This window comes from Ipomoea nil, unplaced genomic scaffold (assembly GCF_001879475.1).
Source record: "Ipomoea nil cultivar Tokyo-kokei standard unplaced genomic scaffold, Asagao_1.1 scaffold2805, whole genome shotgun sequence".
Classification (NCBI taxonomy): Eukaryota; Viridiplantae; Streptophyta; class Magnoliopsida; order Solanales; family Convolvulaceae; genus Ipomoea; species Ipomoea nil.
In genome coordinates this window covers 3,844,182-3,864,148 of record NW_017619233.1, presented here as the reverse complement: position 1 = coordinate 3,864,148, position 19,967 = coordinate 3,844,182, and the positions used below count along the sequence as shown (strand labels likewise).

Genomic DNA, 19,967 nt, shown 5'->3' with positions numbered 1-19,967 from the left:
TAAAGAAGAGAGTAGAAGCAGAGTTTTGAGAAGCTGAAAGCTACTGGAATTCCTTCCGTTTTCTGTACTGTATAAAATGCTTCTGCCCTACCTCTCTTTATATAGGGCTGTTGGAAGGGATAACATTCAACATGGCCTTTAATTGGTATTAAACCAATTGTGTAACACCTGTAACGGTCACCTACTAAGTAGGATTAAACTCAGAATTTAAAATTGGAATTAAAACAGTATTAATTCCGTAACAGATGAGTTTAATCTGTACAACAGGCTGAACTTTCGGGTTTCAGACCGTTGGGGTGCAGGTTCACACGAGAGCACACGGACCAGGCAACACGAGAGTACATCTCTCGTGCGCGCTGTGGTGCAACCCGAGAGTGCACTACTCTCGTGGTCACAGATGCACGAGAGTTGTGCTCTCGGTGCACCACAATCGATGAACTACAATTCCAGAATCGATGAACTATAATTCCAGAATCAATGAACTAAAATTCCATAATCTATGAACTAAAATTCCATAATCTATGAACTAAAATTCCATAATCTATGAACTAAAATTCCAGAATGAATGAACAACATAATGTTGTTGCTGGGAATCGAACCAGAAATTTTTTTTTTTAAGGGGAGGCGCGCGTTTTTAATAAAACGACGTCGTTTTTGCATGATGCATACGGATGCACAACATAACTACTCGTGCCAAATAGAATCATATAGGCTTAGACCTATTTAGTTAAATAGGCCTAGGCTTGGCTTATTTACTAAATAAGCTAGGCCAAGTCGTAGGCCCCTTGATAGTGGCCTACTCTCAAGTCGTAGGCCCCTTGATAGTGGCCTACTCTCTTTTCACCCGACAAATTATTGTGTGGACCACGATCCAAAAGGATGTCGTTTTGATGTTTAAAAACCAAAATTTTGTACTCCGTGCACTTATGTGTTAGAATAATGAACCGGGTATGATAATGATTTTATGAGTTAGAATAATGCGCTTTATGTGTTAGAATAATGCACTTTATGTGTTTAGAATGAAATTTATGGGATAAACTAACGTACTTTATGTGTTAGAATGATGTACTTATTTACAACCCGACCCATCTCATGGAGACGGATCAAGTTTCTGCCTATGGTTGATAATGTAATTCAACCTTGAAAATCATTTTGTTGATTATATTGTTGAGTGCATGCAAAATGCGCATCCTGCTAGCCTCCATTAAAATTGCGTAAGTGGTAGCTCTTATATTCCTCTATCTCATGACTCATTCCCAGTTCCCATCACCATTTCCGTGTGTGCGTTTCTCTCTCCCTCTGATCTCTTGTTGGCTAATAACTCTGTTTCCATTTGAGGCTCAGCTCCTGCATTCCATCTCTCATGACGCCTGTAAGTTCCTCAGATTTCCGTCCTCCTCTCCAATATAATTTGCAGATTAGATTAGATTAGGTTATCCATCACGCGTCTTGTAATTAATTAATTGTATTCAATCCTTCATTGCCATTGGATCGGAGATTAATGCGTGTATATATTTTCATAATGACTTGAGATTGAGATCGAATTTCCTGTTTCTCATTCTGATCTGCTTATATCGATCGAGATTTCGATCTGTCTTTGTTATATGAAATGAAAGCCCGGCCCCCATCAAAATCATCCATAATCAACGATGCATTTGATATTTTTGGTAATAAAGAGCATTAGTGGGCGGATATATGCAGCCAGAGAAAGCGCGGCCGTTGCCGAAATTCGGCGAGTGGGATGTGAATAACCCGGCCTCAGCCGATGGATTTACAGTGATATTTGCCAAGGCAAGAGATGAGAAAAAAGGAACCGGAAATCCCGCCGCTTGCCCACCGCCGGCAACAAGGCCCGGTGATCCCCGTGATGACGACCTCCCCACGGTATATATACATATGCATACGATTAATTTTATTCTTTTTCACTCACAACTCTGCTCCGTGGTTCAAAATAACTTTCAATTATTTATGTGTCTGCAATTATATATTCTTTACTTACAATTAATCATATATGTGCATGTAAATAAATTGAAGGCACATATTAACTACAGAGACTTAACATGTTGCAGACACATGTTGTTCAATCGTGTAAACGCTGTAGTTACCTAACATGGTATGTGTTTGTAGTTAATATATTATATGCCAACTAATGATTATTAACTATAAGTGCAAAATACAAAATATGCCACTTAATTTTTGAACCAGAATGCGCAATACAAAAAAAAAAAAAAAAAAACTCTGGTCCATGTTATAACAATTGCCAAAAAAAATTCAGTCCAATCTCTAGTTATTATGAAAAAAAAAAATAGAATTCCTTTGCATTTCAGTCTGAGGTTGGTTTAGGAAAAAAGTTTAGAGCAGGGAGTAATGATAGTAAAGTTGAAACAGTCTTACACAGTTTTAATTTCAATGTTTATTGTTTTAATTGTCTTAACAATATCTCATATATATAAATTTTTAAAATATTTATATAACCTTTTAGTTAGAGCTATAATTAACTATTTAACTGCTCCTAATTTTTTTTTTCAAATGCACCTTAAAATTACTTTCACAAAATTCCCTTAAACTTGACCTTTTTCTATTTTGCTCCAACAAAAGATCAATTATCATTTTTGACTGAAATTGGTTGTTTTTAAAGAGTTAATCTTATTTTGTCTTTTTAATCTTTTTAGCAAGACTCCCAAATCCCAATCTCTAACCTCTAGGCTCTATTTGATAGGTTTCTAGAGCTTATATATATTATTTTAATTAGTTTATAAATAAGTTTTTACTTTATTTGTTAGATAGAGATGAGTTTAAAATAAATTTTATTGTGAAATGTTTTCTCTAATAGAGTTTCAACAAATAAGCTCTTTGTTTGTAACCAATCAATTTTAGTTTAGAATATCCAAAATATCATGCCTTTTACCAAAATTTATATGATAATAATTAATTTAAACTATATTTGTTGGTTTAAAAGACGAGTTGTTATTATTATTATTATTATTATTATTATTATTATTATTATTATTATTATTATTATTAAAATTTTGTGGATAAAGTTTTTATTGGAATTGAGTATATTTATATGTTTGAAAAATTGAAACAATTCTTACACGAGCGTATATTTAATCTTGAGTTATATTATATGCACTCTCAAATTATACTTTCTAAATTTCTCCTTAATATGGCAGGCACTGATTTGATAAATTACTTTTTTTTTTTTTTTTATGTTGGTCCTAATACAAATGTTTATATAAAGATTTTATGTGTAGAAGTAAAAATTGAGAGTAAAAATCGAAATATATATAGCATTTTCCTTTAATTTTTGGATTTGTATGCTAGAAATTCTTATTGATTTATTGGCTACCGACAAAATGATGATTATATATTCCATTGTTTTCCGACAGAAAAGGCGGTTCTGCTGTTTCTGAAACATGGGTAGGAGGTTGTAATTTGTAAAGGATGTGAAAGCAGGGCTGAGGAAATTTTTTTATGTAATTTCCACATTTTAATTTTAAATATTTTTATCTAAAATATAATTAGTAATTGGGTTTATTTATGTCATCAATTACTAATTATTGAATAGTATATTGATTCAATCCCGACGTTAGGTAAAAACCAACTTATTAATTATTATGTAAAAATATCAAAAAATAAGAATGTGTTAATGGTATTATTCTTTACTACTTCTTGTGTCTTATTTTATCTATCATGCTTATTATTCATTGGTAAATTAATTTTTTCTTCTTTGTTTATTTTTTAAGTATTTTTTTACTTATTTTTAAATTTGATTTTTTGTGTTTAATAGTATTTTTAGTGTAGTTTATAAATATATAAATTTTGTATACTAATATTAGATTTAATATTATAAAAAATTAAATTAAAAATAACTTCAATCAAACCTCATTAATCGAATCAGACCCATAAAATGGGATGGAGGGAGTATTATAGTTTTACAGTAAAATATTGTTCTATAAATTATTAAAAAAATATGAAAATAAAATGTATGAATTGTATTATTCTTTACGATTACCATCACAATTATATATTATATTTAATAACATTTTTTTCTTTTTCTTTTTGTTATCACTTATAATAGAGTGAGCAACATAACTTCACCCTAAACTCAAAATAATTTTGATACAACACATAAGGGAAAACTATTAAAGGGCAAATGGGTAGATTGGACTAACATTTGGATGGATAAAAGCAAATTGAAGAAAAAATTAAATGATATTTTAGCTTGTTTAAATTATTTTTGGATTTATTTTAAAAAATATATATTTTTGGATTAGAATAAGTCTGGTGTAAAATCATCATACGTGAGATGCGTTATATTTCACAAGGAATATCTTTACTATTTAAAGTATTACATTAAAAACTTCACCTATGCACAATATCATCTTCAAACCTTATACCCATTTCCTTAAATTTTGTTAAACGGAATGCAAATACGTTAGCCCACTATTGCTAAGAAATCTTTTGATGATCCGGGGGTGGGCGGCGTTGAATATGTTGATTGTATTCCTCGTTCTATTTCTTGTGTTGGCCGTTTAGACATTTTGGAAGTTTAATATATTTCGGTTGGTTGGTTAAAAAAAAAAAAAAAAAAAAAACTTTGTGGAATTGTTGTATCTCTACTATATATAGTAGAAATATGAAGAGTAACAGAGGAACTTATGAAAACCTTGATTAATGATAGCTTTCTGATTAAATCACTTAATTATTTTTCACTATAATTATATTTGAGTGGTAGTTATAGTGAATTCTAGGTTAAATCACGATCAATTTTCACTATAATTATATTAGAGTGGTAGTTATAGTGAATTCCTCCTGGAGATAGGAGTAGAGTGGAGTAAAATGGTTACATCACCTTCGAACCATTATAATTTGTTATGTTGTATTTACTTCATAGCTATTTACTTTATTGCTAGTTATATTTCTCAAAAATTTCTTGACTTTAACAAAATTCATTCTAAGATAAAACACTTTATTTCCGTTGCATAATCAAACACCCTTTTTTTAGCCTTAACTATCACAAGTTAAGAAATCAACATTGCCTCTTGTAGTTGTGTTGAAAAATTAACTTCATTAATTGAACGCTAACTATTGTTTAAAGACTATTTTTGTAAAGAGTTTTTATAAGTTTTTTTTTTTTTTTGAGTTTTTATAAGTCTATTCACCCCTTTAGACTTTTACCTAATCTAACCGGGACCAACAATATTATTACTTATTAGGAAAAATATAATACTTTTGAATTATTACTTTAAAAAAAAAATATTAACGGTTCGTTGAGAAGTATTGCCTTATCATTGAATTACTTTTTACTTAAAAAGTATTACATGTTTGATGAAATTAAAATATTATTTTTTTACTGATTTTTTCTCTGTAAGTATTACTTTTTCTTTAAAAAGTATTTAGTTTTTAATTGAAAATATTTCATTTTTTACTAAAATGTAAGGAGGAGTATTAGTTTTCGATTGAAAAATATTATATTTTCAATGAAAATTAAAGTATTACTTTTTTCTTGAAAATTATCATATTTTCAATAAAAAGTATTAAATTTCCACTTTGGAAACCGAAGGGGAAGATGGATCTCATCGCAATAGACAATGGTTATTTCATTGTGAGATTCGGGGCTGTCGAAGATCTAGAATTCGCCATGTTCGAAGGACCGTGGATGGTCTTGGATCACTACCTGATCGTGAAGCCTTGGGTTCCCGACTTCGACCCCTTCTCGAATGTAACAGAGAAAGTCCTGGTATGGATCAGAATACCATGTTTACCTGCAGAATATTACAGTCTTATTTTTCTCAGGAAGCTTGGGAATAAAGTGGGACGGACTCTTCGAGTGGATCGCGCTACGAGTTCAGTTTCACGTGGAATGTTTGCACGCATCTGCGTCGAAGTTGATATAACGAAACCCCTTATTTCAAAGTTTAATTATAAAGGTTGTGTTAGATTTGTAGCGTATGAAGCAATTCATATGGTGTGTTTCTCTTGCGGCATATACGGACATGAGTCTGACGTTTGCCCGAAGATGGCCAGACCCGAGGATGGCCGGAGGGATGAAGGTAAAGACGAGGACCGTGGGCAGCCTGCAGCAGGGAAGCGGAGTGTTATTGTTGGAGCAGCGCCGTTCGGAGAATGGATGATCGCGCCGGGGCGCCGGGCACAAGCTGGGGGCAGGCAAATTGTAAGACCATCCCGGCCGGCGGGAGAGAAGGGCCCAACCGAGAATAATAGCAAAGTACAGACATCGCGGTTTGAACTTTTGGCACCGATAGAGGATGGATTTGGCGAGGGAGACATGGCGGCTATGTCAGGAAAAAATGGTGATGAGGAGGTGGGACGACAGGCAGAGGTTGTGGAAGTTCCGGCAAGAGGGAAACAAGGAGGTGTGGCGGCGGGCAACAGTATAAGGCGACCGAATGTGGTAGTAGTTGAACAACAGATATTGAACGCACCTCCCGGGACATCAAGAACACCTACGGCAAGAAGGGATAACGTACCAAGAGCCCGAGGGGGAGGAAGAGTAGGACTAAGGCGTGCAGCCGAAGAAGATGAGCATGTAGTTGTGCGGGGTGAGCAAGGCGGGTTGGTGATCCATTCGTCAAAGGTGTTCGGTGGGGACGAGGCAGGCGATCTCCCATCGCCAGTCTGGCAACTCACAAAGGAACACCATAATGACCCGCCAGGGCACATTGACGATGAAGGTGACGTGGTTATGGATTTGGAAGGAATCCCGGGGTTAGGTGATAGTGATGGGGCCACTTTTGGCCACTGAGGTTTTGTTTCTCTTGCCTTGTTTACTTTGGTTTTTGTGCGTTTTTGCTTCCCTTTTTCTCACCTTTTTTATGGATTGTTTGATATGGAATTGCCAAGGGGCGAGCGGAAGGCCGTTCCGCCGTGCCCTTAAGCACTTATTACAGGTCTACAAGCCCAATATCCTGGGTCTTTTTGAACCAAAAGTTTCTGGAGATCAGGCTAACAAAATCTGCTCACAGCTCGGGTTTTCGGACTGGATCCGAGTGGAGGCCGTTGGCTTTAGTGGGGGCATTTGGGTTCTTTGGAAGGACCCGGTGCACATCTCTGTCCTTTTCACTCATTCGCAGTTTATTTTGGTGCAAGTTTCTCAAAGCGGGCAACCACCATGGGTGTTTGCGGCAGTTTATGGAAGCCCGACCCACCACCTCCGCCGCAGACTCTGGCGGGACCTATCTCAGTCTAAACGCGGCCCACAAGGCCCTTGGCTTTTAACCGGGGACTTCAACTCAGTCATCAACAAGGAAGAAACGACTAACTACAGTTCGTTCTCTACCCAAAAGAGCTCGGATTTTGTCAACTGGATCCAAGACGAAGGTCTCATTGACTTGGGATTTTCGGGGCCCAGGTTGACGTGGGTCAAGAATGGACCGACGGATGCTACAAAGGGGGCTCAGCTTGACCGGGCCTTGTGTAATATTGACTGGCGAGTTAGGTTCCCGGATGCTGAAGTAGAGCATTTGCCTAGGGTTGCTTCGGACCATGCCCCGCTCTTGCTTCGGCTACACGAGAGCCGAAGGGGTAATCCCACTAACCTTTTCCATTTCATTTTCAGGCTGCTTGGCTTACTCACCAGGACTTGACGAAGGTTGTTCAGAGGATGTGGAACACGGATCGGGATTTGGCCGGCAACGTTCAGAGGGTTGCTCATGGCCTTTCTGAATGGAATAAAGAGGTGTTTGGGAATATCTTCAAAAGGAAGAAAGTTCTGCTTTCCAGGCTTGGAGGAATCCAACGGATTCTAGCTAATAAGTATCATAGAGGTCTATGTAAGCTCGAACAGAAGCTACAAGTTGAGCTGGAGGACACCTTGTATCAAGAGGAGCTGCTATGGTTCCAAAGATCAAGGGAAGATTGGATAACGTCAGGGGACAAAAACACCGCTTATTACCACGCGGCTGCAACTGTCCGTCAGTCACGCACAAAGGTAACAAAGTTCATAGACAAGAATGGGAACTGGCTCACTGAGGGCGAAGGGCTTCGAGAACATGTTAGGAACTTTTATGCTGCTCTGTTCACCGAAGACACGGAGGCGACAGGTGTGCTTGATTTTGAAGCACGTTTCCCTAGGATTAGGCGCATAGACAAACGGGTGTTTAATAGGGAGGTCACAAAAGAGGAAGTGCAGAAGGCTATCTTTGACATGAAACCGTTCAAAGCCCCGGGCCCGGATGGCTTACCGGCGGGCTTCTATCAGCATACGTGGGAAGTAACTGGAGATAGCATTTTCAATTTGGTCAGAAGTGTTTTCAGATCTGGTGAGATCCCGGAAGGTTTGAATGATACGCTTGTCGCGCTAATTCCAAAAGTCTGGTTCCCCGACACGATTAAACAGTTTCGGCCTATCAGCCTTTGCAATGTAAGTTATAAAATCCTGACCAAGACAATTACTAACAGGTTAAAGTGTATCTTGCCTCAGGTTATAGGACTGCACCAAAGTTCCTTCGTCCCAGAAAGACAGATTACGGACAACGTGATTGTGTACCAGGAAGTTATGCACACCATGCGGGAAGCTCGTGGAAAGCAAAGATACATGGCCATTAAACTGGACCTGGAAAAAGCCTACGACAGGCTGTCGTGGGATTTCATCAAGGACACTATGGTACAGGCAGGTTTTAATGATAGTTGGGTTAAAATTATTATGTCTTGCGTTTCAACTTCCAAGTTAGCAATCATTTGGAATGGGGAAAGACTAGAATATTTCAGGCCCGAACGAGGTATTCGTCAGGGAGACGCCATGTCTCCAGCTATCTTCGTCTTGTGTATGGAATGGCTCAGTCAGTTAATCCTGTCCGAGGTCACTAAAAGAAATTGGAAATGAATCAAATTGGCTCCAGACGGGCCAATCTTGTCTCATTTATGCTTCGCCGATGATATGGTACTTTTCACTGAGGCATCGGTGGCTCAGGTGGATATTGTGCAAAGCTGTCTGGATTCCTTTTGTAAGGTCTCTGGGCAGAGAATCAGTCTCAGTAAGTCACAGGTCCATTTTTCAAGAAACACGCCCCCATAAGTGGCTACAGCGATTGCGGGCAAGTTGGGTATAGCTGCAACAACAGACTTGGGAAGGTACTTAGGAGTGCCATCCATCCATGGTCGGGTGACTTGCAATACTTATGCTGGCCTTTTGGAACGCATTGCGCATAGGTTGGAAGGGTGGAAGGCCAAAACTCTGTCGCTTGCTGGGAGAGTCACATTAGCGAAATCTGTTCTGAACGCTATCCCGGTTTACACCATGCAGACCGCAGCACTCCCGAAAGGAATTTGCGATGAAATTGAAAAAAGGACCAGACGCTTTATATGGGGTAGAAATGAGCTAACAGGGGAAAATAAAATGAGTCCAGTAAGTTGGGATTTGGTTACAACGGGAAGGGCGAATGGTGGCCTCGGTCTAAGGAAACTACATGAGATGAACATTGCGTGCATGACCAAACTCTGCTGGAGATTCAGGACGGAATCAAAGGCTCTATGGGCAACCACCCTAGCGATGAAATACAAATGCCAGACTGGTGCTCGAATGGACATTTCTAGCAGACGGACTTCATCAAATGTATGGAGAGGTATGTGCACTGCGAGTGAATGGCTGGAAAAGGGTATCATGGGTATGGTACGTAATGGCGAGAGCACCCGCTTCTGGATGGATAAATGGCTCTATCCATACTCTTTGTACGAGAAACTTCTTCGACCGCTCAGTCTTCCCGAGTTGTACGCAAATGTTGACGAATATTGGGACAAGGCCAGAGGTTGGAAGTGGGAAAATTTGGAACAAAATTTGCCTCGGGAGGAATTAGAAACACTTGCAGGCTTCGAATTGGTGAGGGAAGACGTGTGCGACGAATGGGGTTGGAGCCCGGATGCCCATGGAAGATTCTCGGTGAAATCTGCGTATGGGTTGATAACCGGAGGTCATGCTATAGCGATATAGACAAGTTTTGGAAGTTGATTTGGAAGTTGCGGGTGCCGGCCAGAGTCTCTATGTTCCTCTGGCTAGTGCGACATGAGAGGATCTTTACGAATGCAGAGTGTGAAAGGCGCCATCTGACTTCTGATGCATGTTGTTTTCGTTGTGCAGGACAAAGGGAAGACCTAAATCATTTGTTTCGGAGATGTGTGGCGACCAGAAACATCTGGGAGGCGGCTTTGCATTGGAGAACGATCGAGAAGCTGCGTAGGTTGGACTGGGCAGAATGGCTCGAGAAAAATCTACATAGAGATGCTAAAAATGGCTTTTCGGAGGGTTGGCCTGAGCGTTTCGCATGCAGGTTATGGTGGCTGTGGAGGTGGCGGAATGACGAGCTTTTCAATGGGAACCTTATGCCTCTAGACCAAAAGATCACTTGGCTCCGGAAGTATGACAATGAAGTGGCAGGGGCCTTCAAGAAAAAATGGAAACCTATGAACAAACCGCCCTTTGCCGTTACCACTTCGGTGGCGTGGAAGAGACGTTGAGGGGCTGGCTGAAGCTTAATGTTGATGGGTGCTGCAAACAAAGAGGCTTAGCGAGCTGTGGTGGTGTGCTTCGGGATGAGGATGGCAGGTGGTGTCGGGGTTTCTCCTACAAAATTGGAAGGTGTTCTGTTGAAGCTGCTGAGGCATGGGGAGTTCTCCAGGGGCTACGAATGGCGAAAAATTTTGGCGCCACGAGGATAATTCTCGAATGTAGGGATGGCAACGGGGCGGGGGCGGGGGCGGGGAGTATACTCCCCGTCCCCGTCCCCGCGGGGAATTAGACGGGGTCGGGGATTCCCCATTCCCCGTCAACTCCTACTCAAAATGTTAAATAATTTTAATTTTTAATAATAAAAAATTAAAATTTAAGTACTAGTTTCAAAAATTAAAATACTAACTATATATATATACACACACACACACACTAATAGTATACTATATATATGTGTGTAATGAAATATATATATATATATATATATATATATATATATATATATATATATATATATATATATATATATATATATATATGTTTTATAATTAATATTAACACAGTATATATATTCTATACTAAAGTATACTAATATATTGTTAGTGTATATATATATATATATATATATATATATATATATATATATATATATATATATATATATATATATATATATATATATATATATATATATATATATATATATATATAATAATTATCCGGGGACGGGGCCCTCCATATATAATAATTATCCGGGGACGGGGCGGGGAGGGGAGGGGTATCCCTGTCCCCTGCGGGGATTCACACATATTCCCCGTCCCCGTTCCTGTTCCCCGAAAATATATATATAATAATTATCCGGGGACGGGGCCCTCCATATATAATAATTATCCGGGGACGGGGCGGGGAGGGGAGGGGTATCCCTGTCCCCTGCGGGGATTCACACATATTCCCCGTCCCCGTTCCTGTTCCCCGAAAATTTTCCCCATCCCCGTCTCTTTCGGGGCGGGGATCGGGGACGGGGCACATTGCCATCCCTACTCGAATGCGATTCTAAGAACGTAGTGGAATGTTTGCGCAAGGAAGGCGGATGGAAGGACCAAAATCACAACATTGGCTGGCTGTGCATACAAGAAGCGGCTAGTTTTTTGGAAGTACATTATGAGCATATTTACAGAGAGCAGAACAAGGTGGCTGACAAGATGGCATCGCAGGATGTAATGAACGAGAGAGGGCTTCGTCTTTTCTCATCACCTCTGCCAGAGTTAATGGAGCTGGTGGCTCTGGATCAGATCGGTGCTTCCTCTCCACGCAAAATTATTGAGTCATCAAGGGATGTCAGGACGTTTTGAGTAGGGCGCTTTGAGTAGTTGTTTTGGGTATCCCCCTCATCTCAGACAAAAATTAAATTTCCACTTTATTACTTCTCCTTTAGAAACCATTAACTGTTTGTTGAAAGTATTACATTACTATTCATTGAACAAAGTATTACATATTTACATATTCATTGCAAAGTATTACATTAATCTTGAAAAATGTAATATTTTTCTTTGTAAAGTATTACATGTTTGGTATAAAATATTAAATTATTTGTTGAAAAATATTGCGATTTTATTGAATTGTATTACATGTTTATATGTATTGTCTTAAATTGAAAAGTAACACATTTTTTTTAAGAAATATTACATGTTTATTGAGAAGTATTATATTCACTTTTATATAAAAGTGATATAAAATAAAATACATTACCAGTATTAACTTTTTTTTTTTTTTTGTATAAATTGGTAGGTATTAGTTTTTGTTATCAAAGTAATAAGCATTATTTTAAACAATTACTTTCGATTTAAAATCTTTCATCAAGAATTTGCTATAAAAATATTTTGTAGCAAAAGGCCATAAGCTAGTTGGTTAGTTAATTTGACCCTCATGCAATGCATTTAGGGAATTATGTGGGAAAGAAATTGTAATTCCATGGGAGTTGAATTACTGGGAATAAAGTGGGAATTTAAATTCCAGTATTTGGTTGACAGGAATAGAATTACTGGAAATTTCAATTCTAATGTTTGGTATACATGGGAATTGAAAGGGAATAAGTAGTATAAAGTTAAAAATGTCCATTATTGTTGTTAGACATTAATTTTAAGTTAAAAAATGGAAGGGGTAATGTTGACTCATCACTATCTTTTTTTCCCAGGAATTAAAATACCAGGGGGGACATGAGATTTTAATTCCATGAAAATGGGGGAATTGCAATTCCATGGAATTGTAATTCCCTCCAACCAAACTACGGAATTTAATGATTTTTGGAATTAGGTGGGAATTAAGTGGGAAGAGAATTTAAAATCGGGTTCGAAAAAGTACTACATTACTCCTATTCTATACTCCTAACTTTTACTCCCACATTTAAAATATTGATGTAGACACTTTTAAGAGATCCACATGAAAAAAATGACCTATCAAAGCCCGCCACATCATGGAGTAAATTGAATGGGGTAAGATTTGGAAGTCCGTACAAATTCAAACAAATCTCTCATTCACCTACACACAATATTCAATCCTTGTGACAAAAAAGTGGAATCCCGCACCTCAAAACGCCCCACACCCCGACCCGACAGCATACAATCCTTAATCACTTGATTTCAATATCTCCCTCGTTACCAACCATTTGAGCCTCTTGATCAGTTTCAGTGTTGCTTCTTTTGTCTTTAAAAGATTTCTGGCTAAAAATCCTAACAAACATGCTCTTCGACCTGCGGATATTTTGGCCCTCGGCTTCACATTTTCTGCTCTCACCATTCTTCTTGGCTAGCTCGTCTAACACGCTCTTCATGCTGCTATCAAACCGCCGCCTAAACGTTGGGAATCTCGATAGAGATTTGGTTATCCCTCTAAGCCTTCGTGAACAAACATAGGAACGAAAACCATTCAGTTCATATCACGATACTAAATCATAATCGACAGAGTTCAATGATATGTTTCTAAAGGTTTTAGCATTCACCTTCGAGCTAATGCCTCGAGCTCAGCTCGTCTTAGCTCAGATTCAGGAGGCGAGCCAATATTCGAGTTATTCAGGCTCTCAGGATCACCGCCCAACAGAACCAATCTACCGAGGTATTTCTCTTCAGATTCAGAGAGGTTATCAGCCTTGATCTGCTCTTTCAGGATCAACAGTGGATTGAAAAACCAATCATATAGGGAATCTTTAGGCCTGTTTGTGCTAGTTATTTCGGTATTATCATCTGTAGATGGGATGGAGGAAGAAGCCGTGTAAACAATTCATTTATCACTGCTTCCACAATATGATATCAAGCTCACATAACCGATTCATTTATCACCACTTCAGCAATAATATATCAAAGGAGTTAATAACTAATTTAGTCCTAAATGTCTTTTTGTGCTTAATTGGGTCTCGACGTCGATGGTTTTACCCAATTGAGTCATCGACTGTTAGAATCAAGGACTAAATCGAGAAAAATCACTATATTCGAGGACAAAATTGGGTAAAACCACTATACTCGAAGACTAACTTGGGTAAAACTAGTATAGTCGAGGACAAAATTGGGTATTAATAGAGATGAAATTACCAAACTATCTTAACAGATGACTCAATTAGATAAAATCATCAAAGTTGAAGACCTAATTAAACACAAAAAAGTTGTTAGGACTAAATCGAGAAAAACTACTATAGTCGAGGACTAAATTGGATATTAACTCATATATCAAACCAGTTAATAACTTAATACCCAATTTAGTCCTCGATTGTAGTGGTTTTCTCGATTTAGTCTTAAATGTCTTTTTGTGCTTAATTGGGTCCTTAATTTTGATGGTTTTCCCTAAATGAGTGCTCTGTAACTGTAGCTCGGTAATTTCCCCTCTATTAACACCCACTTTAGTCTTCGACTACAACGGTTTTACCCAAAATAATCCTCGACTATAGTAGTTAATATCCAATTTAGTCTTTGGCTATAGTGGTTTCTTTTCGATTTAGTGGCAAAAGTCGAGGACCCAACAAAAAGACGATTAGGACTACATCGAGAAAAACTACTATAGTCGATGACTAAATTGGGTATAAACTCTATATCAAAGTATATAATCGAACTAGATGCATGTGTTACTTACTTAATAGCAGACCAGCAGAGTTGGCTTTGGCAGAACGTAGAAGCACCTGGAGGAAACAATATGCTGGTAGACCGATACTTATGGTCTTGCCATTATCTCGACTAGACTTGGCATCTTCAAAATCTTTTCGTGTTATAACACCTTCAGATGCCAAGATTTCACCATTACACCGACACGCCTCGAAAAAGGCATCAGCAAGCTACAAGAGTAATGTATTATTAGGGTTCCATTATTTCTACAATAAAACATGACTTTCGTTATAGTTTCAACTTTCAAAGAAAAGTTTTTCTCCATAAAGCTATTTGATAATCAACAGCATACCTCACGGGAGTCACGGGCTTTCAATTCAATCATAGAGGCGTTCATGGAGTTTGAGCGATTGGGTGGGTTTCCGAGAGAATCAGATTTCGAGAAAGAACCTGCATGGGAGTTGGTTCTTGAAGTAGTCTCCGCTCTGTATGTTGGCCTGTATAGATCTCCCAAATTCAGGCAATGTCAAAGTTTATTATACCAATAAAATACATGGTTCAAAGCTTAATTGAAACATCATCCAAGATTTAGAACCTGGGAAAACAGGATCCTTCACGCATGTCAAGAATATCATTGCTATATTCATCGTATATGGATATCGAGGCAACAATATAGCATATCCCATACCAGAAAGAGCTCTCCTGTTCAAAGGAAAAGGAAAAAATTATCACAATTAAGAAAACATGTGCATAGATTGTTGGGCGGATCGGAGGCCAGTAAAGGGCCAAGTCCAACAATTGGTGGCTGGGGGATTATTGGGCGGAGGCCAGTGAAGAGCCAAGTCCAGCACCCTGCCACTCGAAAATGTGGTGGCAGTATATAAGAAAATAAAGTTGCGTCTTTGCTGTGAGCTATAGCTTTTGGCATAGTGGTAAGCGTTTAATCCTAACAAATGGTATCAAAGCCAGGTCATGGGCCAAATCAACCATACCTGGTATAGAATAACTCCTGCATAGGCACCAAGGAAGATACTCGATACAATGGAGCCTAAGAATGCACCAACAACAGCCAATGGCCAAAGCAGGATGGCAAGACCAGCAAATGGCACACAGATTGTCTCCAAGAAAGGTCCCTCCCGGCCTATACAATCGTGAAACAAGCGATACCATCCCTTGATAAGCATATAAGGACTTTTATAGGCAGCTATCACAGTGATCACTAGCATATCGACCATGGAACCTAGCAAGCCACAAAATAGTGCTACAGGAAGGTAAAGCAACCTGCAATATTATACGGCACTCAAGTCAAAGCCCTAACTCTACCACAAAAGCTAGCTCATGAGTGATTGCCGGACGTCAGCTTACACTCCGGACTCTTCCCGGCTTTGCCGGACGTCGGCTTACACTCCGGACTCCTTCCCGGCTTTGCCGGACGTCGGCTTACACTCCGGACTCTTCCCGGCACCAGGTAGCCCTTTTCCCCTTTGGATGGCTTCACTCTGGACCTTATCAAACACCGGGTAACCCTCTTCCAGGTAGCCCTTTACCACCACACTCCGACCTCTCAATGAAAGTACCAAATGTTATGGCACTCAAGCCAAGGCCTTAACTCCACCACAAAAGCTAGCTCATGAGTGGAGATTTGCCCCATCTTAAGTACCACTCCACAATCTCTTGGAGCCGATGTGGGATCGTATCAGTTGCATTCCAAAGAAAGCTGGGAATCAAAATGCTCTCATCCTCCTTTTTTTGCACAAAGAAAATACATGTACTATGCTTTTGTACTCAAGTTCTTTCTAAGGTGTCAAACAAAACTCCCGATTTCATGTAGAAGAGTTTCACATAGGACTGAATTGAAACAGCAAAGAAATTTCCCCAAAAAGCCAAAACAGAAAGGATGAATGAAAACCTGATCTCGTAATATTTTCCAGTTGAAGACTTTTGAATTCGTAGATCATCCATTACTGAGAAGTAGGAATGGTAACAAATGTCCCCTACATCTCTAACTATAGTACAGCTCCCTTTGACTGTATCCCAAGTTCCATCCTATATGCAGAACTCATCATCTAAGATTAGCCAAAGTAAAGATAATAAAATGACTGGAAATGTATGCATATAACAGGGTTTAGAAGACGGTTTTCGAAACATACATAAATGCAGTGGTAAAGTTTATTAGCCTTTCCTAGGTCAATAGCTTGAAAAGTGGCAAGCATGGGTGAAAGAAAACCATATGCCGCCCCCCCAACAATGCTGCTGGCAATTGCAATCGGTAACCACAAAAATAAAATGATAGGAAGACAGATGCAAGAGACGAGTTTCAAAACTGGGCCTATTAGTTTTGCGCTGCAAAAGACAAAAAAAAATGGCCATTAAAAGTATAACAAATAAACTGAGGCTGGCATGAAGTGAAATGGATGAAGAGGGCACCTAAGGACACAGTAAAATGAGTAGAACACGTGAACTGGCCAAAGTCCCAATACTATAGCAGAGTTCCCAACTGTAACTATAACAAGTATAAATGGGCACAAAATGACACCTGAAAAATGAAAGCATAAGACAAATTTTGTCAACATTAATATAGAATTGCATCGAATCTCTAGGCCACCAGCTGAGAGACTTCATAATATACAATATAGTTGTAGTTTGGTGTGCAGTTGAGTGGCCTATTTGACCCTTATTCCTATAATAGATGCAATTTTGGTTACTGGATCAGTGGCAAATACAATCTTGAATTTAAGAATCTTTTGGTATATTGGAGTAAATACGTTAAGATACCATGGTACCTGGTGAAGAAATTTCGTAAGGAAAGCTCTAGAAATAAGTAATTATACATCAAAACAATTAGAAGATGGAGAAAAGAAAGTAAAATGGCAGCTACGATAGTGATGGAAGACACGTAAGCTCTCCTCTGAACCATTATTTCCACAAAATAACAAATGCAAGATTGTTGCTGAAATAATAACCCAAAATACCACATATCTATTCCTAACTGAAATACATTCGACAGCCTGATGTTAGTCTCCAGAATTCACTATGATTAAAGAAAGGGCAATCTTTGAGCATTGAGAGACCATGTAGTTCCCCCTCTCAGAATTATCATTGCATTCTACCAAGGAAGCATAATTTAGATTAAAGCAATTGCGAAGTTTGGAGCTCATTGGCATTTTGGAAAATCTCCAAAAAAGGTTGGGTATAGATAGGTACCAACACAAAAGGAGCTTCACTTTATTTTGGATATTGTTAGGATTAAGCGCTTACCGCTACACTAAAAACTAAAGCTAGTAGTGAAGACACAACTTTATTTCCTTATACCGTCATATTACCACATTTTCTTTCCAAAAGGCTGAACCCCAACCCCTAAGGGCACCCCACACCTCGGCCCAACAAAGCATCTAGGAGGATGTAAATCATGGTAACTCAACTGAACATTTGAGACCTTTGCTTACTGCGCACAAGGAGACCCCTTACTTTGAGAGGTTGCTCCCACACAGCCGCTAGTGAGACTCGATCCCTGGTCATTCTTATTTTCACCTCTATGACTAGTTGAGCTGCCCATGCAGGCTCATATTGCCACATTTTCGAAAGGTAGGGTGCCGAACTTAGCCTTTCAGGCCTCCGCCCAACGATCCCCTAGCCACCCGGGGCTGGACTTGGCCCTTCAGCGGACTGATATTGCCATAGCTGTATTGCAAACTTAATTATCAATAAGGTTTCTGTTGGGACTAACTGAAATTCCAAACATCCCATTGCCATATATTTAGAAAGTGTTAATATGTGAACTCTGGAAAAAATAAAAATGGAGCAACCAAAAGGTAAAATCTGAGGATAAAATTTGCAGAAGAATAAACTCCGGAAATATCATGTTTCTGAATATGAATACCAAAATAGCAAAATAGTGAGTATAGCAGGGATGGAAAGATGCCTTTTATGGTGCCAAGGATGAGAAGGCCAATGAAGTAAGGCAAGAAACGGATGAAGTTCCATAGAGATGCCAGAAACCCCCTTGGGGGTTCCATTACTGTATGTATAATCACCCACCAAACAAGATCTTCTCTCCTATTGCTTCATACCCATCTCTCTTAAAAAACCTCAGCAAAATCCCAGCTTTCTACTCGCCTTTCTATTATTCTTGAAACTCGTTATAAAAATGGAAAGCAACCTGAAAACAGTTAATAAACTGCAGGGGCAACACAAATTTGCCTTTGGAGATGCAAAGGAGAAAGCAATTAAACTGCAGAGCGTAAGTTTACAAGCAAGGAATTTTATCTTTTCTTTGTTTGAAAATAGTTCATTTTTTTTAAACCTTGAGAAAATATTCTTTAAACCTCCAAAAACAATGCAGGCAGGCTTCGTATATAGATAATTAGACGCTATTTTTTTTTGGTGGACGATGAAAACGTGCACGGCTAAATTATCTTAAGTTGTCCATAGTTGATCGATTCAAATTAAGAATGTTGTGATTTGAACGCGTAACTTTGTGATTACAAGTTTGTATTTTAAGTCATCTTGGTTGAGTTTATTCTAGGCGTTCAATCTTTTGATTCACCCGGAATTATTATTGAAATGTGCGCTTTTAAAATTCATTTTGTAACTTTAATCGATATAAATCAATTTAAATTGTTCATAATTGATTAATTTCGTTTAGAAAAGTTAATAATCCATTTTTAGAGAGATTTAAATTTAAAACTTATTATTAAACTAATTGTTTGATTAATTTAAGTGGTTGCCCCAATTAGATGTATGTATCTTAACAGCTATGCAGTATGCTTAGGAATATTAAAAGAAAGGAAAAAAAAAAAAAACAGAAACTTGTGGAGTTGGTATGCACTCAGCATCCACTCAGTAAAATTGATCCAAAACGTGTCAAATGCTTCATTTGCTTCATTTTCTATTATTATGTGGCGTAATAATTACATTTCATTTTTTTTAAAAAAAAAAAAAAAGTGACAACCGATATTGTACTAATAAATATTTAATCAAAATACAGGTATAAATTATATGATGTAGGTAGGGCTCTTAATAAATCAAACGTGAACTAATGGAAGTTGTTCGTGTTCCTATTTTAAGATTTTTAGAGTGTTCATATCTATGCTCGTTTGTTGAAGTTTTAAAAAAATTATGTTCGTGTTCGTTTGTTAAGTGTTTATTAGTGTTTGTTAATGTTCGCAAACATATTCACGCTTAATAACCAAACACATGCTCATATTCATTATCACAATTCGTTTGTGAACAAAAAATAATTTATATTCACAAACAGCACAACAACTATTAATATATATATCAGAATCTCACTGAACACGAACATAAATAGAAAGCTCTATTCGCTAACATCCCTAAATATAGGTATCTTCAATTTAATAATGAATTTTATCTAAAATGAATAAAATCAATCTTAATACATAATTCTAGTA

The 19,967-nt window shown here is 38.1% G+C and overlaps 2 protein-coding genes across 4 annotated transcripts; one reads left to right on the top strand and one right to left on the bottom strand.

Moving 5' to 3' along the window:
• The first annotated feature begins 1,233 nt into the window (after positions 1-1,233).
• LOC109158112 (RPM1-interacting protein 4-like) lies at positions 1,234-3,668 on the top strand. 3 transcript variants are annotated; one of them, XM_019305932.1, is made up of 3 exons: positions 1,234-1,372; positions 1,685-1,884; positions 3,395-3,668. In XM_019305932.1, the coding sequence occupies exons 1-3, from the start codon at positions 1,246-1,248 to the stop codon at positions 3,422-3,424; spliced, it is 357 nt and encodes a 118-aa protein (XP_019161477.1). In that variant the 5' UTR covers positions 1,234-1,245; the 3' UTR covers positions 3,425-3,668. The 3 variants fall into 3 exon arrangements, 2 of the variants coding, with proteins under 2 accessions (XP_019161477.1, XP_019161478.1); XM_019305933.1 differs by having other exon boundaries at positions 3,390-3,668; XR_002050307.1 differs by having other exon boundaries at positions 1,241-1,372; positions 1,702-1,884; positions 3,390-3,668.
• A 9,316-nt stretch (positions 3,669-12,984) lies between these two features.
• On the bottom strand, positions 12,985-18,853 carry LOC109157969 (uncharacterized membrane protein At3g27390-like). The gene is made up of 10 exons (XM_019305777.1): positions 18,479-18,853; positions 16,984-17,092; positions 16,707-16,899; positions 16,466-16,602; positions 15,549-15,837; positions 15,152-15,258; positions 14,909-15,053; positions 14,588-14,786; positions 13,467-13,707; positions 12,985-13,362 (listed from the first exon to the last, which is right to left on the bottom strand). Exons 1-10 carry the CDS (start codon positions 18,570-18,572, stop codon positions 13,098-13,100), a joined length of 1,779 nt encoding a protein of 592 aa, XP_019161322.1. The 5' UTR covers positions 18,573-18,853; the 3' UTR covers positions 12,985-13,097.
• Positions 18,854-19,967: the final 1,114 nt, after the last annotated feature.